Source organism: Tachypleus tridentatus, chromosome 10 (assembly GCF_004210375.1).
Source record: "Tachypleus tridentatus isolate NWPU-2018 chromosome 10, ASM421037v1, whole genome shotgun sequence".
Taxonomy (NCBI): domain Eukaryota; kingdom Metazoa; phylum Arthropoda; class Merostomata; order Xiphosura; family Limulidae; genus Tachypleus; species Tachypleus tridentatus.
In genome coordinates this window covers 131,886,183-131,910,657 of record NC_134834.1, presented here as the reverse complement: position 1 = coordinate 131,910,657, position 24,475 = coordinate 131,886,183, and the positions used below count along the sequence as shown (strand labels likewise).

At 34.0% G+C, this 24,475-nt stretch overlaps 2 protein-coding genes across 5 annotated transcripts in view; one reads left to right on the top strand and one right to left on the bottom strand.

The window, feature by feature from the left end:
- Positions 1–4,291, top strand: part of LOC143230336 (hypoxanthine-guanine phosphoribosyltransferase-like) — a 44,987-nt gene extending 40,696 nt beyond the window's left edge. The window contains exon 8 of one of the 2 annotated variants that reach the window (XM_076463728.1): positions 3–4,291. In XM_076463728.1, coding sequence (XP_076319843.1) covers positions 3–71 — 69 coding nt within the window. In that variant the 3' untranslated portion in view covers positions 72–4,291. The remainder of the gene's footprint in view (positions 1–2) is intronic. The other variant, XM_076463729.1, reaches the window with a different exon arrangement.
- A 2,181-nt stretch (positions 4,292–6,472) lies between these two features.
- Positions 6,473–24,475, bottom strand: part of LOC143230335 (NACHT and WD repeat domain-containing protein 2) — a 46,024-nt gene continuing 28,021 nt past the window's right edge. Inside the window, exons 4-7 of one of the 3 annotated variants that reach the window (XM_076463725.1) lie at positions 17,930–18,133; positions 17,094–17,238; positions 13,970–14,195; positions 6,473–11,266 (exon numbers count right to left, since the gene is read on the bottom strand). In XM_076463725.1, the coding sequence (XP_076319840.1) occupies positions 7,147–11,266; positions 13,970–14,195; positions 17,094–17,238; positions 17,930–18,133 (4,695 nt within the window). In that variant the 3' untranslated portion in view covers positions 6,473–7,146. Of the gene's footprint in view, positions 11,267–13,969; positions 14,196–14,631; positions 14,695–17,093; positions 17,239–17,929; positions 18,134–24,475 lie in introns of those variants that run through there. The other 2 variants (XM_076463726.1, XM_076463727.1) reach the window with 2 other exon arrangements.

The following is a 24,475-nucleotide window of genomic DNA, read 5'->3' as shown; positions in this document are numbered from 1 at the left end:
AGCATGTTTGTGTTATCAGTGAACATGGAAAACAGAAGTACTCTACACGGAACTGTAATAACTTATGTTGAACAGCAGGCAGCATAATACTTGTACATGTGTGAGTAAATTGTGTGACATTGCACTATTGTTTGGCAATCATAGACAGTTCCTGTTTTTTATTTAGGTATCTGAAACTTTCAAGTTTTACAATATTACTTTTCTGGTCAGTTTTGTTTGCCAAAAGCTTTTTGTTTTTTTTAATGAGAAATAATAGTGTGATACCTTTTAAATTACTGGAAATAATTTATTAACAACCACTCTGAAATATTTGTGAGGTATGAATTAAATTGTATTGTGTCTCTATAACGTTTGCAAAGATTAGTGTTTATATTTGTTTGAAATCATTCTGTAATGAAAACCATTGTAAAACTGATTTTAATCTTACAAGTACATAAAGAAACATGACATATGATGTTTTAAGTAGTTCTTTTGTATCATTAAATATTTAGTTTGTAATTTGGGTCCTGTGTAACAGACCCAATAATCTGGATACTTAAGAAGATCTAACTTTTGAAAATGCTTGGGTTTCTGATTTATTAATTGAGTTTTTCAGCTTGAATTTTTATGCTGTTAAGTTAATCTTTCTTTTTGCTTTCTTAGCTGCTTATTGTATACACTACAGAGAAAGATGTTTTCATTAAATTACCAAGAATTGTTATGTACACTGTGCTTTGCTATGTTTCTCTTGAGGGATTAAATGATATTTTTAGGAAGTATTGTTACTGCAATGTTAGAAAGTCACTATCACAATAAAAAAAATAACATTTGTAAAGGTACAGAAAATCATAAAGGTAGTCAAAATAGAAGTGAGCTTGTGGTTATAACTGTTTAATGATAAAGATGATACCTAGATTTTGTATAACATGGTAACTGAACAAGCATCTTTTAAACACTTGAAATGTACTGAAATAAATTATGTAGTACAGTAAGTTCATAAAAGCAAAGAATTTATAGAGTAGGTACAATATAATTTTCACAAATGTCTTTTGTTCCTTTGTGAAATATGATAGAGAGAAAACAAAACTAAGTTTTAGGACTTTTCTTACAAATGAAGAACTTCCTATGATGTGACTTACTGAAGTGACAACTTAAAATAGTGTTCAACTTGAGGTTGGTTGCAGTGTTGTAAAAATTATTTAGTGTTATGCTGTAGTCACACATCATACTTTTAGTATAGATTTCAACCATTTTTGTTAGTGTGTTAATACTCCTATCCAAATCTTGTACGATTGAGACTTTATTAGAGTTGCAATTCTATAACATTTATTTGTTTTGTGATAACCTGTTTTCTACTTAAGGTTATAATTTTCAATCAAAATGCTTTAAATATAAAAATCTCATACTTATTAAACACCAATCAAAGAAAATCTAGTTGAAAGTTTAAATGCATGTTGCTTTTCTTTTCTTTACAAGGATTGTTGAGCATGATGTACCTATTTGCATTCAGTTGTCAGAATACATTTGATTTTGTTAACAAACAGCAAATTCATTAAAATGTAATCAGTGAAATAGTTGGCTACATCTGTATTAAAGAACAACTCTATGTTGAACTTTCTGTATAAACTAGCTAAAATTTTCTCCCTATCTTTCAGTGCCTCCTTTTATATCCACTTAACAATACTATATTTTATTATATTTTTATAAAAAAAAAAATGTGCAAGGGTAAATAATGTTTTAACACCTTGAATTTTGGAAATGATCAATTTTACTGTTTTCAAGAGAGTCATGAAAAAAGTATACATTATAACATTTCTTGTAGAAGTTGATTACAAGGTCTTAAAAAGAAAATTTATTTGATGTTTAATTTTGGAAGGAAAAATGTGGTTGTTAGCTCTTGTAATAAGTAACATTAAATTCTTTTTTCTCAGACTTGTGAGTGTTTAAGAGAGGATTGGCATTATAGTAAAGATATAGTATGTATATTGGTATTTTCTTTCAACTTAATGTAGAAATGTGTCTTATACATATACATGCATGAAAATAAATTACAGTAGTGTAGGTTGAGCATAGTTACAATTTCTATAGTGGTTTCCTTGATTATTTTGTTATTGTTTTACATGAAGATGAAATGTCAATCTGAATACTTCTTCGTTCTTACCCTGGTATTGTGGTTGAGGTGAAAAATTTTAAGAAAATTGTCTGAACTTATAAAAACATGTATTTATATCAAAATGAGTCTTCTTAAATTTAGACAGAAGCATGTGGTCTGTGCTTAGTTAAAATAATTTTTGTTTTAAATGTGAATTACCCTTCCTGTTCTTTATTTTTTTCCTATTTATATTCTATAGATTTTTATAAAGACCAGAGTTGAATGAGTTTTCTCTGCCGATATATATGCTAGACTACTTCTATCATGAGATGAATAGCCATAATGACTTTTTATAAACACTATTAATCTTTACCATTCAAATCCTGCAGTGTCATAACTAATGTTGATGTGCTTACTCTCTATTACATTCTGAGAATATTAATCTACCTATTTTAATATTTTCTGTGGCAATTCTTTCTATCATTCGTGTGTTGATATATGTTGAAATGCTGTATTTAGAAGTTCTTAAAACTTATTTTTGTTTCTTGTAAAGACTGGGATAATAATTTTGGTATGCTTGTATTTGCCATGTCTTCTCAGATTGTTTATAATATTGTAAAATCAAAGAATTTTAAGTTCTATACAACCAGTGTTATTAAAATGTTTTTTCTTAATTAAAAAATAATTTCATATTATAAAATATTTAGATAAATATATTCATTGATTGTTTTTCTTAAGAAGTGCAGAAAAAGATGTTTATATCTGCCTTAGGTATATGCATTGTTGCTCTCTCATTTGAACTAATAACTTAGTTAACATTTAAAAGGAATTCATATGTATCATGTTGCTAGTTGTGATTCTGTATTTATGTGAATTAAGAGATTTATGTATTAATATTCTGTGAGTTGTTCATTTTTACTGTTAGTATTTTGATAAAAGTTAAGTGAATGAATCTGGTATGTCAAAGTAGATATAATGAGTTTATTGTAACGTCAGTATGAACTGAGTTATTCTGAATATGTCCACTGTAGTCACATTTTGGGTGTAGAAATAGTAAAATGTTTACAGCTAATCTCTTGTCTATTTTTAGTTCAGGAAAACTCATCCCTAATTAGCAAGAATTGAATAAAATATACGTGTAACTATATATAATGTTTCTTAAATAGATTAGTCCTTCTTGTCAGTACTGAATCTTAATTATGGATAACTTCAGTATTAGTAAATCATCAAATGAATATTTTGATCTAATTTGTTTACTTTTTACTTAATGTCAGGCTATAGTCTTACTCTAAGCTACTTTACAGTTGCCTTGCAAACATGACATACTTGAAGTGAACGTGTCAAAGCATGATGAACATCAGTATAAAATTAATTTGCCTTGAGCATAATATCGTTACATACTTCAATTTACAGAATCATCAATTAAATTTTGTGGCTTTGCATTGGTTTAGGGTGAAAGAAAATACAATATAACGTAAAAATTCAAGTATCTTGATAAATGTTATTAAAGTTTAATTAGTTTGTTTCTTTGTCTATTCTTACATTGGTTTAAGCTGATAGAAATTACAATATAGCATAAAAAATTAATTATCTTGATAAATGTTATTAGGACATAATCAGTTTATTCTTACACTGGTTTGGCATGGTAGAAAATATGATATAACGTAAAAATTTAATTATCTGGATAAATGTTTTCAAGGCATAATCAGTTTTATTTAATATAGAATATAATGTAAAATTTAATTATCTTGATAAGTGTTATTAGGACATAATTAGTTTATTTATTCTTACATTGGTTACAGCGATAGAATATACAATATAACGTGAAAAATTTGATTATCTTGATAAAAGATATTAGAGCTAAGTCAGTTTACTTATTCGTACAGCAACCTAGTCAATAATGGTATGAAGTTAAAAATTGTGTAATACAAATCTTGTAAAAAAAAACAAGGTGGTGTTTCGTGTACATTTGGGTGAAAAACTTGAAACTTAAATTGTGAAAAAACCGTTTTCTCTCTGTTTTTATTTGGACATCTCAAAAAGGCAGATGTCATGTTAATTGTAGCTAGGTTCAGTATTACCCCAATTACGAATGTTGTCCATAACAGTTAAGCACTAATCAGGTACAAATGAGTATGAGACTTTTCTCTACAATCTAATGGTTGTACTGTGTGTAAAATAAAGTATTTTTTTTGCATAATTCTTGCAATGTTTATAAAATGTTTCACCTCCTTTCATTCTTTATAAAAGCTAACTTGTACAATAAAAAATCACACTGTGAACATAATCATTACGAAAAAAAATTCACATCATAAACGTAATCTTTCACTTTACACAATCATTACTTTACAAATGTTTATTCACAGTAATATATTGCATCGAGGTAATAAGAAAAGCTACGAGGTCTGTTCAAAAAATACGCGGACTGACGTCATAAAACAAAATGTACTTTATTTAGAAGTTACAGGTCTTGGATCCCTTCAAAGTACTCTCCTCCCCAACGCACACACTTATCCCAACGGTGTTTCCACTTGTTGAAACAGTCCTGGTACGCTTCTTTTGTAATGTCCTCCAGCTCCTTCGTCGCATTTGCCTTAATTTCGGGAATCGTCTCAAATCTTCTTCCTTTCAAGGGTCTTTTGAGTTTGGGGAACAAGAAAAAATCGCAAGGAGCAAGGTTAGGTGAGTAGAGGGGGTGGGGAAGAACATTGATCGAGTGTTTGGCCAAAAACTCACGAGTTCTGAGGGCTGAATTTCGCAGCAACGCGGTGCATCTTCAATTTTTCGGTCAAAATCTCGTAACAAGGTCCAACTGATATCCCACATTCTTCAGCAAGCTCCCTGACAGTCAGACGTCGATTTGCCTGCACCAGGGTGTTGATTTTGTCGACGTGTGGGTCGTCAGTTGACGTGGAAGGACGTCCAGGACGCTCATCATCTTCAATGGACTGTCGACCATCCTTAAAACGTTCATGCCACTTGAAACATGCCGTACGATTCATAGCAACATCACCGTAAGCCGTGTTAAGCATAGAAAAAGTTTCAGTCGCAGATTTTCCAAGTTTAACACAAAATTTCACAGCAAGTCGTAGCTAAAACTCAAATGAAGATATCTGCAATCGAGAAATGGCGTCGTAATCAGCTGATCTGTGCGAACCTAGCGACACCATGCGGATTCCCCTTGAACCAACCTGAGCCGCGCAATTCAAACAGTCCGCGTATTTTTTGAACAGCCCTCGTAATTCATAGCAGTGTTCAAGTTCGGAATGATATTGCTCCTTGCGACACAAAACGGAATATTTCAGTTAAGTGTCAAAGGTAATATTACAACTGTTAAAATACTTTTCAGAAGTATTAATCTTATTATACGGAATTATTCTGAGAAGTATTAATTATTTATTTTGTATCACTTTAGACTATTTCTTCCTTAACTTCTCTTAACGTACGAGAAATCGAAAACAAATTCTATTTGAGAAATGTCATCCAACTTTAAGTTGGAACGTGTTTCAGTGCTTTTCTCTCTCTCTCGGTATGTAACATTTTTTTTCATCGGAACAACAGTGACAGCTATCACCGTAATAAAGCTAATTTTGGAATTTGTAGGAAGTAGAATAAGTGATTAGTTTTCCGTGATGACGATAAAACCCACTTGTAGCGAAAAATATATATGTAAAAACAGCTGGTGTGAGTTGATCTATGTAGAGGAGCGAACATAGAATTTTCTCAACCCATACCAGCCGTTTTTACATATATAAGTGATTAGTTTCTTCAAATCCTATAATGCACGAGCACGCGCCTCCTTGAAATTGAAAATGGAATTTTTAGGTTTTGAAAGTGCTTGAAAAAAGGCACTTTTTTTAGAAAAGTACTTTAAAATATTATCATAGCAGGATATATCGATACACCTAAATTTAATGTATGTTGCGAAGTTGAGCATAATAAATAAAGCCTTTCTTTTCTTCTTAGTCCACATTTATATGAAACGGAAATTTTATAAAATTTCAGTGGAATTCGATTGATTTTGATGTAGATTTTAACTTCTAAGAAGTGCTTAAAAACATTCTGACAGTGTTTAGAAAGTCTTTGAAAAGTGATGAAATTTATGAGAGCAATTCAGCGTAAAGCACGATTATGGTTTGTATAACCTACTGATGCCAGGGGAGAAAACAATGGAAGTGCGGACTTTCATAGAGTATGTGTGTACGCAAAGCATTCTAATTTGTAAAAGTTTACTTATCATATTTCGTATCACGTGAGAGAGAGAAAAGATATTTGGTATTTTATTCAAACACATTACACATGATATTGTTGTCACTTGTCCTGTTTTAATTTTCTGCGACTGAAAATATAACGTCGAAATAAAAAGTCTGATTTCTCGCAGTACTTTCAATTTTCTGTTTTATTTTTCAGCCTCGTCAATTTATTTCCATGGAGAAACCACAACACTTTTAAACCGTTTCGTTCATTAGAAAATAAAAATCAATAAGCTTGCAAACATGGAAAATGTTTCATTTTGTACGTGACCTTTGACCTTCACCTTTTTATATGCGACTCTGTCATAAAGTTTACAAGAAAGCCGAGTAAAGAACTAAGAAATAGTTGTGCCGTGATGTAGCTTTCTGATCATAATGTTGCAATATGGTTGTTTGGAGCAGACAGCGTAAATGATATACATTCTCTTATGGATAAGTTTATTCAATAAAATATACCAAAAGTAAACTGGCCTGTACTAACTATAATACTCTTTGCGAGTAAAATGAAAATGTTTTTGTACAGTTTTATAATTTGGTGAACATGAAATTTTCGTTATAATTTTAGAAAATGACATAAATGTGTAGCTTCATATAGTGTGCTTCATACGTTAGAAATATTCTTAACTATCATCAGTGTTTCACTGTAAGAATATTTAAATAGTTTTAAAGACCACTTTATTACAATATAACCTCTGTACTTTAACTTCAAAACGTCTAACTGAAATTCTTCCGTCATACTCCAGAAAGCGGCTTCTTATTCTAAGTTTGAAAAATGTACCTTGGATTACGTAACGATTAATTAAGGCTTACAACAGTAGTACATTACGATAAAACGCATGTTCTTGACGGCTGATTGTCATCCTGTCCCGATAGTTTGGAGCGAGCTGCAATCGCTATCATATGAGCAGTAGTTCTAAATGTCATAATGGATTTTCCAACGTGTGGTCCATCGCTTGTTCTGCTGGGCAATGACATAAGATGCTCCTGACATTCGGGGTTCATGGGGTCGACAATGACCAGCACAATCACACTTCCATCCACCGCGCCTACCACTAGAGACTTACCGTCAGGAGTGCTATTGATACAGCTGCTCTCTGCTGACAACCGGTAATTAGCGATCATTTTCCCATCAGTTACACGGAAAAGCCGAATGGTTTTTCTGCCGCTGTGATAATAAACTACGTATTCATTATTGGTTGTAAATAATGTTGTGACACTAAAGACACCTTCACTTACACGAGGAAGAAGCATGTGTACTGTGTTCCCATGGCGGAGTTCTAGCAGCTCGAGTCCTCCTCTTGAAGGTGCATATAGACCATACTTCCCCTCTGTAGTAGAACATCCATTCCACTTGTTGACTGATCTGACAAATTTTCTCGTTTTGACATCAATAACATGCGATCTGTCTGTTCCAACTAATGCTATAAGATAGCCCTTAGCAGGATAAGCACAAATGTGGGAGAATCCACGTATAAGGTTAAGCTTTAGAGGGATCTTATGAAGTAAAACTCCATTTTTAACTTGGTGGACGGAAATGCATTCACGTCCTTTCTCCATGCTAACTAATACGAGATAATGACCATCTGTTGAAATTACAGCTGCTTTAAATAGAAGAACTGGAAAGTTGAAGGAGTATGCTATATTTCCTTCTGGAAGTTTTCGCACAACACACTTTGCCTCTGAATCTGTGATCAAAGAAACAGCCAGAACTCGCGTGTCTTCCATCATTAAAAGCAACTGGCGTACGTTCTTCTGTTCGTGACGCCACGCAACGCAAGCCTTTTCCAAACTCCATAGCAAAACATGACCAGTTTCCACACTTACAACGTAACGAGAGTTGTTTGTTATTACAGCATGAGTAACTATGGCTCCAACGGGACTATCAGCCAATTTTGCCCATAATTTTCCGGTACTAAGACACCAAATACCAACACAACTTCGAGTTACCGTGATAGCAATTTCACCAGTTTTAGAAATACTGATGGAATCGATTGGCATTTCCATACGATCCATTAGATGAACTTGTTCAAAAATATTGTTAATGTTCCACACTTTAATTGTGCGATCAATGGAAGAGGACACAATGCCATTGAACTCATCGATTATCAAAGGTTCAAGATGAAGAATTCTTCCAAAATGAGCATCTAGAACTTTAAGTATCTGACCTTCTGTAGTGTCCCACACATACAAATTTTTCCTTACACCACCAATTGCATACTGATTGTACCTTGTAAGAACCAAACTGCTCTGGGAATGTAGAGGTTTTGTAGAAATATTTCGCACTCCGTGAGGTAGTTCTAAAGTTAGTTTTCTGTTTTCATTGAGATCCCAGAGGGTGAAACCACACACTTGAATTGCAACAAGAAATCTATCTTCAGGTGTTAGACTAAGCTCTAGAACTCTGTTTGCATTGGTAGCTATATTTTGTTCATATATCCACCCATCTGTATGAATTTTATACACCATAACATCATACCCTGAATCATTTCGCTCACTAATAAACACCAAATCCTTTTCTTTGTTAAACACAAGACCTCCACATAGTTTCAGATCAGTTAGTTTTCTACCTCTAATTACAGTACAAAGCATGATATCACATTCTTCACCATCTGAAGCCCTAAGTGCAATATGATACTCGGCTAAACTGACAAATATCACAGATATAATTGAGTAATTGACGTCCAGAAGTTCCCGGGAATCCTTTTTTTTCCCAGTAGCTAGTGAGAAAATACACCAGTTTTTCTCAGTCCAAACAGCTAAAAATGTTTCTGTTATAGAAACACCTACCAGATGTTCTTCAGGAGGAAATGTTTCTTTCAAACTTTGAACTTCACCTATTAGTAGATTAAGGATTAATATTTCGTCATAGTTTGTGAACGTAACTGCAAACTTGTCATCAGGACTGAGAGCTAATGTTTGCATGATGCCTTGAATATTTGGATTGATGTCTCTTGTCACTTCTCCCGTTGACAAGTCCCACATGATAAACCTATTGGATACAGACAGCACATAACGGAGATCAGATGTTAGAGCAAATCCAAAAATAGCAAATTGATGCCCCTCAAGAGAATATTTCAGAGGTCCACCTGGAGTATGAAGGCAATGGTATGCTGGAATTAGTGCACAGTGTTGTGGGCCAAGCTCATCACACTGTTTAATTAAAGAACTTACGTTTTTATGCATATCTTTTACTGGCAAGAGTCTACCAACAACTTGTGATGCTAGCATATGAGGATACTGACTAAGTATTGCTCCACCAAGCCGTATGGCATCTGCAACGAGAATCACTTCCCTCATAGCCTCTTTTTCAGTAAGGTATTCTCTTGCATCTTCAAAGTCGGCCACTACTGCTTGAATTGGACAGCTGCTCATTTTGCTGTGGAGCCACTGATAGTTGAACAGGACATGCTCAAAAAGATCATCAAATCTTCGTGAACGAATTAAATGGAAAGCCATTTCTCCAAACTTACGAAGGTTGTACCGAGCAACTCTTCCATCATTGCTGTAAAATACTAAAGGCTGCAATGGTACTTTTCGGTCTGCTTGGCCTTCTTTGCCACTAATGCCAAACCGATGTCTCTGTATTTCTGTGTATTTGAAAGGTTTGGGATTTCCTCCACCCCAGATCCCAAGAAAATAATCAGCTATGCAGGAGTGGAAATAGCTGACTGCATTAAGGTTTTTAAAGTATCTTTCCAATGCAGCCTCACGAAATTGTCGATGATACCAGTTGAGAACACTTACACCATCTGCCTCTCTTTCAGTGAGATAATTGGGAAGATCATTTCTGATTCTTGTCCAAAGCAAGGGTGGGATACGTCGAACTGGTGGAAGATGATACTGGTATATGTCATCCAGAACTTTATCATCTAGAGATATGAGATCTTCTAACTCACTCTCACTCAGCCCACTCTTTGAGGCTGTTATGTAAGCTAGTGCATGAAATACAAGTGTTTTACCATGCTGCATCTCAATCCTATCCAATAATTTCATAATACTGTCCATAACAGTTGATGCTAATGTAGTTTCTGTTGCTTTGGAATAAGATTTCCATCGACAGATTTCTGCAAATACTAATTTGACAAAAATTGGTAGACTACAGCGCACAAGAGCACTACGAACCACTTTCCATTGGTAAGCATTTAAGTCCCGACAAACTCCCTTTAACCAAGATTGGATTACAGTGATGGCTAAGTCTACTCCCAAAGGCTTCACTTCCAAGAATTGTTCACTGTTCTCTAGCATGCGTTGAATAAGCCGGTAATCTTTACTATCACCAGATACTGAGGAAACTACCATTTTAACGTAAGGTGGAAGGTGTGTGGGCAACCAGGATAGTTTATTAGCCTCATTCGGTCCGGACAGTTGGTCAATAGAGTCAATAAAAATATACAGAGGTTGTTCTTTTGTTACTTGGGCAAGAAGTCGCTTCAGGAATGCAATAAGAGGAACAAGATCATCAGGTATATCTGTCCAGGGAAGGATGAAATTGTAGGATATCTGTTCGCAGATACTAGTCAACATAGGAACAATACTGGAACTATCGGGCGTAGTCCCGAGAAAGCGCAAGATAATGACAGGTTTTATTTCTTGGCCACACCACAAAGGAACCATACTAGCGGCCTTAGCTAATAAAGATGTCTTTCCACACCCTCCCTCGCCGTGTAAAATATATGGTTGGTCAGAAGAGCCTTTAATATATTGTCGTATGGCTTCCAGTTCTTCCTTCCTCCCCTGGAATATTTGAACAGCGTTATTACATGCGTGAAGATGTTGAAGGATTTCAGTTACGATTTGACCTTGGGAACTGAGGTCTTCTTTCCTCATGGCGCGGTCCACGAGTTTGATAATATGCCTGTAGAAGTGAGACGTGAAGTGCTTAAGATAATCTTTGTGAGCTTCTGGATTCAATCCATCCTTTCCACTCCATTCCACAGTGTACCTATACAGGAATATAAAATTAAGCATGAAAATATATGGTTAAACCAATCCCTTGATAACTTTATACAAGTGCCATAACTTTTGAACACTTATGCCTGGGCTAGCATTTGTTGCCCCCCCCCCAGTGGCAAAGCGGTATGTCTCCGAACTTGCAACGCTAGAAACCGGGTTTCGATACTCGTGATGAGCATTGTGTTGCTTTGTGCTTAACTTCAAACAGCATGTGTATATTATAAGTTGTGAACGGCCTTAGCACTAGGGAAGTTCATGAATTCAGATTTGGTCTACAGTAAAGATTTGTTTGTTTTGTTTGAATTTCGCACAAAGCTACTCGAGGGCTATCTGTGCTAGCCGTCCCTAATTTAGCAGTGTAAGACTAGAGGGAAGGCAGCTAGTCATCACCACCCACCGCCAACTCTTGGGCTACTCTTTTACCAACGAATAGTGGGATTGACCGTCACATTATAACGCCCCCCACGGCTGAAAGGGCGAGCATGTTTCGCGCGACCGGGATGCGAACCCGCGACCCTCAGATTACGAGTCGAACGCCTTAACACGCTTGGCCATGCCTGGCCCTACAGTAAAGAGAAGATAATACATTACATTAAAAAAAAAAAAAATCTGATCACGTATTACGGGGGCGTTATAATATTCGCTGTTAAAAGAATTGACGGCGGGTAGTGATGACTAGCTGTCTTCCCTCTAGTTTTACACTACAAAATTAGGGACGGCTAGCACAGATAACCCTCGTGTAGTTTTGCGCTAAATTCAAAAACAAACAATACCCCCCCCCCCCCCCCCCCCTACAATAGGATAGCGGATGTTGGCGAATTTACGACGCTAGAAACTAGTTTCAATACCCTTGGTGGACAGAGAATGGATAGTTCACTGTGTAGCTTTGTGCTTAATTCCAAAACAAACAATCAGTCTTCATAGTAAACATACCTAGGACACGAGGCATTTATTCCCATTTTACTTTCCTAAGATTTGCCTTATCATTTAGTATATTATAACAATCACGAGATCTTTCTTTTATGTCGGATGTTAATTTGTGGTTTGAAATATTTGCTTAAGATTAAAACTAACGTTTTGGGTAACGAATAATGCATACGTGAAATGTCACAAGTGATAAAATGTGCTATATATTGAATGAATCGGTTGGTTGCTTCTTAACGTAAAACTATACAATGGGCTATCTGCGTTTTATTCACAGTAGGAAATCGAACCCCAGATTTTAGCTTTCTAAGACGGTATACTTACAAATGAACACCATAGAACGAATTAAATAGAATATAATATCTCATATTTTATTTTTTCCAACCCTCGAGAACAATGTAGCCTGTACGTGAGTAACTTTTGTAGAGTAAGGGATTACTTTGTTTCATGTTTTGTGACTTGTATATTATTAGGGACTCTATAACCACCAAAGTCATGAACTTACTAACAATTTGGTGCATGCGTAGTTTGGAAAGTATGTATCTAAAAAAAAAACGATAGACAATTATAGTGTTAATTTAGAAAACAACAATACATTTTTTTGGCATTAATATGTTACGAAATTCAACAGAGAATAGTAAACCGGCCAAGAGCACTCAGTACCGATTACTGAACTACTTTTGTCTGAGTAAATACTAAGATTTGATGTCTCTTTTATAGCACACTCATAGCCCTAAAGCTCAAATTACGATTTTCTGGAATTGGTTCACAAACCTTTCGGGTTCATGGTTCCATAAGTCATCCGCCTCAATTATTTATTCGAAATTAAATAAATCCCTTTTTTGGAATTTTTTACATTCATATTTATCATCATTATCCTAATTACTGCTAACATTTTTGGTAAAGTGAATCTTAACTTATAGAACATAGGAATAAATACAAATTATTCAAACAGAATATGCATATATGATAGGTATTTTTTACTTCCTTATTTAATCCTAAAGTTCACATAAATTATTTCAACATTTTCGTGCAAGTAAATTAAATCTATCTAGTTTTAACTATATAGCGTTGGTCAATAAAACAGCTATATTATTTTGGCCTAGTTACTCATTCTTTGTGGTTAATCGCCTACGGTATTAATTACTTGCAACGTCTCGTGTGAAATATTTATATAAAGTTAAGCATGTTAGATACTGAAAGAAGACAGCGACCCTTCACATTGGTGGTTCAGCTTACAAACTCGTTTTGTTTTTGTTTTACGATGGGAATGATCAACAGTGATGCAGGTGGCGCACATGTCATGTGAAGAATAGCGTTATTGTTTATTTCATATAATCCTGTTGTGTTTTTTTTTTTCTTAATTTTTTTTATCTGGAACACTTTTAAAATATCTAACAGTTTTTCACAGAAGCCTCTGAAAGGCGTGTCTTTCGTCAGATACACTCATATTGATCGCGTTTTGAGAGATAAAACTGTATCCAGTTTTTTCCTTTTTTTTTAAACTCAGAGTCAGATAATTTAAATCTGCTCCATGGTTTAATACATTTTCTGATCTGTCCTCCAATTATTTTGTGAATCCTACCCGATAACTCTTGAGGAGAATTGGTGTATTTGACAGTACGACAAATGATTAATTTTACTAACAAATATCTGTACAAATGTCTGTACGCAATTAAGAATCAAGTTGGTAGTTATGTTTACTAAATTCAAGTTAAACAAATAAAACTAATTCTCGGCGCAGATAAAAGTAAATATGTAAACTTACTTAATGTAATTCGGATGCTCAATCTTAGCAGGAAGTCGTTCATCTCTCAGATTACTCAGTAACTTCTGGGCTTCAGCATCCACTGTTCGATTAGAGATGTCTATGAACTGAGACGCTACACGTAAGTTAGCCATATTGATATTGTTAATTTGACGGACATATGCCAAACAATGGCTTCGCGTGTTCCTGGTATTCAAAATTCCGTTGATCACTTCCCTTTCCGTTACTGTTTGAATAATACACAAGAACATTACTATCATATAAATAAATGAACTTAATATTCTTACTAATAGACTATCATTAATAAGTAAAGGCAATAGTACTTAATCATATGACATAAAATCCCTTTTCATTTCACCTTTTTCCATTACAAAAGTGGCGCTATAATATTTCTATATCATTAATTTTAATATTACTATTTAAGAGAATGCATATTAAAAAATTAATTAATTCTAAACCAAAGTAAATTTTATAGTGATTTTATATAGAAAACTAAAGGTTATTTTGGAACGTTGTGACATGGGATCTGACATGAAACTATGATTATTTTATAAAAAATGAAAAAGTTTCTTTCTTTATTTATTTATTATTTGAACGACATTTCATGATCACACCTACTGAAATGTCCATCTCAGAGACCCTTATAAATAAAAAATACCTACCATAATTTTGAAATACGGACCACAGAGAAGTAATCAGTTGGCAGCCCTTATCGTCTGAATCGGCTTCTGTTATCTTAATAGTGGGATTGAGTGTCACTTTTATAATGCATTTATAGTTGAAACTGTTAAGCGTGTTTTGTAACCCCACATTTCTAACGCGAGACCCTTAAATCCCCAGTCCGATGCCAAAATGCTTATGATTCATGTATATTTCACTTTGTGTCACTCCAGCGAAGGTGTTTTATTTTTCTAGTGAAAAGTCATTTATTTTCTAATCTTACAAAATGATTTCTATATAGTTGCGACATTATTCTTGAATAAATAATTCGTACCCCTGCTATTTTTTTCATTAAACAGTTAAAAGGAAAGATATATATTAATAAATAATTCGATATAACTACAGCAAATTTATAATTATTTAGTACATTATTATTTATTTACTAACATAATCTGACTGCTGTATTGCAAAGTAAATTGAAGTGCCGTTCTTAAATGTTATAAAAAGTCTGCATTCTTAAGAATTCGTTTTTCAACCATTTTTAATGAATATTAAACATTTAACTGACATTGCATTCTGTGGCAAAATCTGCCCACGTGCCCAAGGCAATAGTGCGCAACATAATAGTGAAGACTATACATTTGGGGTCAAAACTACCAATGTAAGGGTCCACTAAGATCAGTCATACTTCTCATTCAAATCTTGCACGCTTAAAACAGATTGATTATGGGCACGCTTTAAACATGCAACTATTGAAGCATAGTTTTTTTGAAGTGGAAACTGTGCTGTGTGGCTATTGTCAAGACGAAGTCAACAAAGAAAGCATTAAAGAACATAGCGACATGGTCAGTCTCCAAAACTGTTTCAACATAATACACTCAATCATTTGTATTACCACTAACCAAAGAGTAAAATGGAGAAAATAATAACAATAATCACTGTTCTCCTGGTTACGAATGTATTACAAACTAGTTTTATGTTCTCTGTAAAATGGTTTACTGATACAGATGTCATCACATGATGCCTTCTGATGATTAGAAAAGGGTTTGCTCGTGCTTCTTTGTTTTTGTTATACAGTATTTATTTACAATACACTTAGATAAACTAACCCTAAGTAAAACAAGACAAATCTTGATATAGGTGAATTGGACTATGTATGAAACATTGTTGCCACGAGTGGAAACAAGTCAACCTGAATTTTGTTTTGAGACTTGTGAACCAACCCATATCATTGGTGCAAGTGCAAATGGTTTTAACATTACTAAGAATTTGTAAACTTACTTTCATAAACGTGATTATATCTTATATTTTCTACTTTTCTCTGTGGGTGTTAACTTAATGCATATTGGTCAAACTTTCACGATATCTTTTATATGCCATTTGGTGACTGTAAATTAAAATGTTATGATATCTTAATTTCTTGTATCTGAAATATATGTATCTACGTAAGCAACTATTGTTAAGTTGTTGGAATTATCTTTTCTGTGTGTGCGGTATCCATCGTTGGCATTTTAAAACTTAATTTACACTTTTTATGAGCAGTATAACGAGAGTTGTTTTATCAAAAATATGACATTTTATATAGATAAAAATTTATTGTTAGTTTATAACAAAAAAGTTAATGTAAATACTAAACATCTAGTGTGTATAATATATATATTATTATTATGCTTCTCGATTCCACGAAGGAACATAGGGCCGCAATCGCTTGCGGTTTTTTAAGTGAGTAAATTGTTAGCCTACTGCACAACCCCCAACCAGGAGGAGAAACCTGAGCCGTCCCTAATTTTGCAGTGTAAGACTAGAGGGAAGGTAGCTAGTCATCACCACCCACCGCCAACTCTTGGGCTACTCTTTTACCAACGAATAGTGGGATTGACCGTGACATTATAACGCCCCCATGGCTGAAAGGGCGAACATGTTTAGCGCGACTGGGATGCGAGCCCGCGACCCTCGGATTTCGAGTCGCACGCCTAACGCGCTCGGCCATGCCGGGCCATATATATATATACACAGACACAAATAGGACGATACAGTATATAATTACATATGTTATGTCATTTTTTGGTGTAACTAAAAATCTGTCGCGTTATACGAGACCTAAGGAGGAATTATCAATCAACTAAACTTCACGTTCATTGGAGCAAATACTCTAATGACTCACGATGCCTTGGAACATTACGAACGGTCCGAAAATTACAATCACACTGTCAATATGTAGATCATTAAAATTTTGGTCATGCACGTAAATGTTAATAAAAATTGAATTATTCAGCAGTCGAGCGTAAATCAATCTCCAGCTGTAATTTAAAACTTAGCGTTTAACATTGATGTTGTGTTTTGTTTCTTCTATCAAACTGAATTACCACATGGAATTCTTGATTTTTACTTGACAACAAATCGTGGCACGATCCGCTTTATTCAGGAAATTCACCTTCAAGGAGTGTGTTTTCTCTATACTTACCTGACATCATGTAGTTGTGTGTGGCTTCGTCGTCGAGTTTCCCAGCGGTATGTAAACTCTGTGCTGCTTTGCGAAGGAGTTTCTGTAACTTGGATAAAGTATCCCACCATGTAGCCTGGTCCTGAGCTTGTAGTTTTGGTACTCTCTAAGGGAGGGAAAAAGTTCTTCCTATAGATACTTTTATAAGTATTCATATAAAATAGTGTAATAGAAGTGAATAATGAGTATGCCAATAAGAAAGCTTGAATGCACTTGGAAACTGAATAATCACACAAACAAGAAAACAACTGACGAGGCCATCATTATACAGCCACATAATATCTTTGTGGAATTAATACGTAGTTCGGATCCTCTTGCAGACTAAAAAAACGCAATGACTAATATGCCTTTGCTTTAAAATAAACAATAATAATTGTATCTTTAGTTCATATATTTTGTTTCTGTTACTGGCATCCACAATAAACTTTCGGAGCCCCTAATGAAGATAAATGGCAATGTTTTCAAAACATTGTTTCTTTCAAACCAGGTAGTAGAAGTTTGTTATTTTAACAAATAACATTTTCACTTAAATAGTAATATATATATATATGAGTAATTATTAAATGCACATTGAAGAAATTCATTACAAACCTGAATTTTACCCCATTTAACCAAATAAGGTAAGCTTTTTTCTTTGGTATTTTTTTGATAATGTTGAACTAGTTTAACGTTGTCACCTTATTCTATGTAGTACTCTTCGACTTATGTGGTTCATAAGGACTACCTCGTCAGGTTGCAAAACAAAAAATATAATAGTATACTGCTTTAGTTCCCTATTATATATCCATATTATTTACCTTATTATTAAAGTTAAACAGTATTGAACTGATTGGTTGAAGTACGTATTCAGAAGGAACAGAGTTGGTGTCTTCTTGATACCATTTGTCGAGAAGGCTGACGTCAGTTCCTATGGAAACTAGAGCATCGCGTAGAAGCAAGAACTCTTTAGCATCTATTTTAGTAGGAATAGGACGGTAGCCGTATTTCTGTGCCAGGAAAACCTGAAATAATGGGAAATGAAGGAGAAGAGTAGAAATAAGAAAGACTTTCAAACACAGAATAGAATCCTTAACTCCTGTTTCCTTTGCGTGTACTTTCACTCACTTATTCAGTGTTACCTTTCTTTGACTTATTCCTAGAGAGCTTTTTTTAATACAAAAAAGAAATGCATTCCAACACAGCCTCTTTAAGATGGCTTGCGTGGAGCCCTAGTAGGGAAAGTATCAGATTTCTTATTACGAAATCTATAAAAAAATAAACAGTTTTATATTTGCTCATCAAAAATGGAACTTTTTAAAAATGGATAAAGAACTAATTGACATGTGTGACATATATAGTTAGATTTCAACCGAAGTATTAAATATAGCATTTACACTAAACAGCTGTTTCCTTTCGCAAGAGATTACGTTTAAAATAGATATTCTATTATGTGACTCATCTATTACACTAGACATTCAACGAGTACCGTTTCCTAAACTGAATATTGTTATCGTCATCTTCCCCAGCAAATTATTATATTTCTAAAACAATAAAATTACACTCTAGGATTAGAATGTATGTTTTCGGGAAAAAAGTCAAAACACTCAGCACCATCGTATATCTGAACAACGGCAGCATTATTGGTGTAAACAAATATTAAACTAACAATATTAGAAAAGATTGTTTGGTTTGAATTTCGCGCAAAGTATTACAAAGGAAATAAGAAATTGGCGCGAAAGCTCCAGTGTACGGAAATTTGAGTTGTAAAACATTATCGATTTTATACAAATAAACACAATAACAAGTAGCAGTAGTAGTTAGATAAATAAAATGTATGTGCAAAACAAATATCATTTAACAATTAGAATATTATTCATATCAAGGTACAGTAGAAGAAAGAGAAAGTCAAACCTACATGCACGTTATTTAAGGTGATGTCCATTCAAAACATAAAGATCAGTCTTTATAGTATAAAAACTAATTGTGTATTATACCAAAGAAAAATGTGAATGATAGAAAAAATATGATGTTTCTGGTTTAAACCCGAAGTTTTTCACGTATGTTGTTACCGCGTTTCTTTATGGCGGAGCTAATAAGGATATCTTCCGCTGTCTCTAATTTAAACTGCTAACCACGGAGAAGACTAACCATAGCACCTACTGCCAACTCTTGGGCTACTCTTTACCAACGAATAGTGGGATTGCCCATCGCATTATAACGCCACCAAAGATGAAAGGACAAGCATACTAGAGTGCAAATCCTCCCGCGACTCGTAGAATGCTACATATCCAAAGTAACTCGTGGCTGTCCACTGTAAGCCCCAATACTTCAAGATATAAAATCGTGGTGTATGCATAAGAACCTTGTATGTACTGCATAAAACATGGACCGTACTGTAAAGTGTAAATCTTATATTAATATAAAATATTTGTTTTTATGGCATAAAATCTGTTGTACACCATATAAAAATTTATGCGTACTGCATAAAACCTGCTCTATACTAAAGCAAAACATAAATGGCATAAAAACATGGTAAACACGTTATAACGACTTTGTTTCCACGGTATTAAAACAGTTCTGTATAAATCGAAGATGGGTCTGGCATGGCCTAGCGCGTTAAGGCGTGCGCTTCCTAATCTGAGGGTCGCGGGTTCGCACCCGAGTCGCGCCAAACATGCTCGCCCTTTCAGCCGTGGGGGCGTTATAATGTGACGGTCAATCCCACTATTCGTTGCTAAAAGAGTAGCCCAAGAGTTGGCGGTGGGTGGTGATGACTAGCTGCCTTCCCTCTAGTCTTACACTGCTAAATTAGGGACGGCTAGCACAGATAGCCCTCGAGTAGCTTTGTGCGAAATTCCAAAACAAACAAACAAACAATAAATCGAAGATAATATGTACACAGGATAGTGTTATAGAGATCCAAGTTGTGTATGCCATAAAGATATCAAGTCTATACGTTTTGAAAACCCCAAAAAAGGAAGAAATAAAAATTAAATCTGTACGGAAGTTGCACTTAAAAAGACACACGCTGTACGGTTATATACACAAAAAGGACGTAATGTTTTCTCGGCGGATTAATTTAGCTTTCCCTGAAAAGACACGGAACGAGCATTCATTTTTTCATTTCATTCTTACAACAGGGTTTTGTTTTCTATCCAGTTCAAGTATAATTCACATATATAATATCACGCTCTGAAACTTCTATTTAGACACAATAAAAACAAACATTAGACATATCACGACAGTGTAAAAAGTATACTGAGCACGTTTCTTTTCGTTGATAAGGGAACGATTATACCATTGTTTATATCACAGATTTATTTTAAAAGAGCATAAACCAAGAAAAAATTTATCGACATGTTTTGCTTTTTCAACATTATTGTAAACCGTGCACGCGGTAACACTCGTGCAACTTCTTTCGTATTCAAATAAATTTTGGAATTAATTTCCACGAAATAATAATAGCAAACGAAACAAGAAATAAAACTTTAATACTTAATGGCTAGCTTGCAGGATTATGAGATTTTCTATGGAAATTTTATATAGCTCGATGCTTTAATATTTCGTATGTCAAATATTGCTTGGATTTAAAATAATTAAAATGATACCGTTTACATTATTATACTACAAACAATTTTTAGATTTAAAGTCATAGTAAAGTAACATAACAATAAAACATTTTGAAAGACATTTTATTAATTAAATAAACACCAGAATGCTTGAATAAATCAGAAATAATAATTGTCTGATCTCTCATTTATTTATATGGCGCCCTCTTATGTCAGTTTTAATTTTCTCTTAGGAACTTAATTTAAAAACAAAATTAATAGTATAGACTATTTAATCCGTATGCACAGCCTAAAAATGTTAATACAAATGGCTACATGGACATTGCCCAGAAAGAGGTTGGAGCAGTGCTGTTTACTCCGATCTTCATGTTGTATCATTATAAACATTCACGTGTAAATAAAACCACAGTTCTGACATGAGGAAGAAGTCTTAGCGAACCTGACCCTTCTTGGTTTTACAAAGACATATCTACTAGTTTAGACCTAGATAATCTAGTTAGTTGTGCTAAATTACAGCAAGGTAAAGTAAAAGAAATACGAAAAAGAGTTAGGCGTTCAGCGGAAACTCAAAGCTCAATCGAAACTGTTTATAGTGATGAAGTATCGATCGCTAAAACTGTAAAATCAAACGAACAAATAAATGTAAATGAAACAACCTTGGATAAACACTAAACAACAGGTTGAAGGCAGACTCATCCTTGTACAAAAGTAAACAAAGAATAACACATGCAACACAAATACTACACAAAATAGACAAGAACCACCGAAACAAGTCATTGTAATATAAGGAATACTGGTTCATACAAAAGCAGTTAGCTACAAAAATAAGGAAACATAAATTAAAAGCAACTATAACTACCAGCAAACGTTTAGCTAAGGACAGAGTCTTCGTAAAGGGGACCAAAGACTAAATGAATAGCCGAAAGTTTACACCGCTAAACGACATTAAGGAATTGATAACTAATGGTATCAGACAGTCACGAGAAGTCTGAAGAAACAAAATCATCGGCCGTGGTTATAACAAGTCATTACCATGTTCTATTGAATGTGGAGGCAACCACCTCACGAGTAACTGTACAAAGAAAACTGCTACTGCTGTAATTGTAACCAATACTACACGGCGAACTATAAAGGTTAATAATAATAATAAACTTAAACAAGAATTTTTAACTTAAGTAATAAAACTACACAACAAACCACAAAAAGAACACAACCATAACAACAAACACTACTTCTAACACCATTCTTGCACAAACAACCACAACAACATACGCTAATGTAGTTAAACAACAATCACGAAAGAAACACGCAACTAACACAGAACAAGTTAATACGAAGCAAACAAAACAATAACAAATAACAGCAGACGAAATTCAAAAGACCAACAACACAACATTACAAAATCTTAAACAATCATTAGATAATACCCCAATTATAGATGTTATTAAAACATTTTTAAAAAATGTCATTGCATTATACCATAATTTAGAAAACAAACAAGACTGTATCACACTCATTATAAACATATAAATATTCCACATTACACCACATGTATAGTACAACGATTCACGGACGCATTCTTAGCATAAACTTTCATATCAACATTGAACATCGTCTTGCTTCCAAGAGACACGAGATCCAAGACCTTATAATACAAACTAATTGTGATATTGCAGTGATTACTGAAACTATGTATTACAAACAAAAGTCATTAAAATTTTCGGGATATATCAACTTAGTACATAGAATAAAGAAAAATGCCCTCAATAGGGGCATAGCATTATTGTATAAAACTACTCTTCCTACTACTCAAAGAGATATTCAAAATAGTAAAGACAGTGTTACCAAAGATGTTAATGTAACAGATAACAATGGCTGGTATTTACTGCTTTCCATCCAAAGTACTGGATACCTAGTTTCTGTATAAATTAATAGAATATAATAAATAACCAATAATAATAGGTAATCTGTGCGGTAAACACAAAAAGCTTGGCTGTAAAACACCACCACCAAATGGAATAAGGCTCTTAAACCTTTTAAACGATTCTGGTTGTGTATTGTTAAACGACAATACTCCTACTCATACAAGTGATCATACTGGATCTATGCGTTAATACAATAGAACTAGCAAACAAATGCTAACATTTTTATGTTAGAAATCATGTAGATAATGATTAACTACCAATAACCTCGCACCTCATCATAACCAATCAATAATAATACTTAAATTACATCATGGAAAAACTAATTGGTTTAAATATGCAAATGAAGTAGATAAATTACTACCATATGTGATAGTTGAAATTGTACAAGAGCCATCAGATATTGATGCATATTGTCAAACAATCTCTGAATGTCTGATAAATTCCGCTGAAAAAAACACCACCAAAACAACAATCACACGATTCTTACACAAGACGGAAACAAGATAAACATATAACAGGCATGATTAAAAACAGAAGATTACTCAGAAAACAAAAAAGGAGACTCAAATATTAAAAACAAATTACATCATAAGAAATAAAATTAAATAATCAAAACAAGATAGCTGGGACATATGAATATAATGACTAAGAACTTTTGGACTCATCTAAAACAACTCACAAACAATCAAAACACTGACAAATAAATACCCGATATTACACTACAATAACAAAATAGTCCACACAATTAAACAAAAACCAGAAACTTTTAAAGACCAATGAAAGCAAACCTTTAAAACACATCAAGAATCAGACAGGACTAACCATTTATACAATAAAGTAAATGTTTTTTTGTTTTGAATTTCGCGCAAAGCTAGCCATCCCTAATTTAGCAGTGAGAGACTAGAGAGAAGGTAGTGACACCCACTTCCAACTCTTGAACCAACGAATAATGGAATTGATCATAACTTTATAACGCCCCCACGGCTGAAAGGGCGAGAATATTTGGTGCAACAGGGATTTGGACCTGCGCCCCCCAAATTGTGAGTCAAGCGCCCTAACTACTTGGTTATGCCAGGCCTAAAGAAAATGAATACATACAGAGAAATCAATATTTTTATACACCAAGGTTTTTCACCCACTACAACAATCCTGGAAAATAATAGTCATGATTCAACACAAAAATCATAAACACAATAACTTAACCCGAGGTTATACTATCTATAAAACAAACATAAAAAAAGAACTAGGAAAAGACCAGTTGCAAACAAATCTGTTAAAAAAAGTTACTCAAAGACTGTTTGACCACTTAACAGTTTTAGCTACTCTATCCATAAATTCTCTCTTCAAGTGGTACAGCAGTATGTCTGCGGACTTACAGCACTAGAAACCCGGGTTTCGATACACGTGGTTGGCAGAGCAAAGATAGTCCTTTGTGTATCTTTGTGCTTAACTACAAACAACAAATCCCTAAATTCGAGATACATAGCTGCCTTTTAAGAGGAAACAAGCAAATTACTTATATTCATGAAGGAAAAAACACAGCGAATATGCCGGAAAATTACAGACCAACCAGTTTAACTAGTTGTCTAGGCAAAATTTTAGAGAGAATATATAATAATACTTAGCGATAGGATATTAAAATTTCTAGAGATCACTTCAAAATTACTTAGAAGTTCAAAATGGTTTTAGAAAATTTCGGCAAACAACTGATCATTAAGTTAAGCTTATTGAAAACATAATTAATAGCTTTAACCAAAAGAAATGCGCTGCCGCTCGCTTTCTGGATATCGAGAAAGCATTTTAGTTTTCACACTGTATCATTGTATGGTACAATAATTTAATATTCAAATGAAAAGAAACGCAATTACCA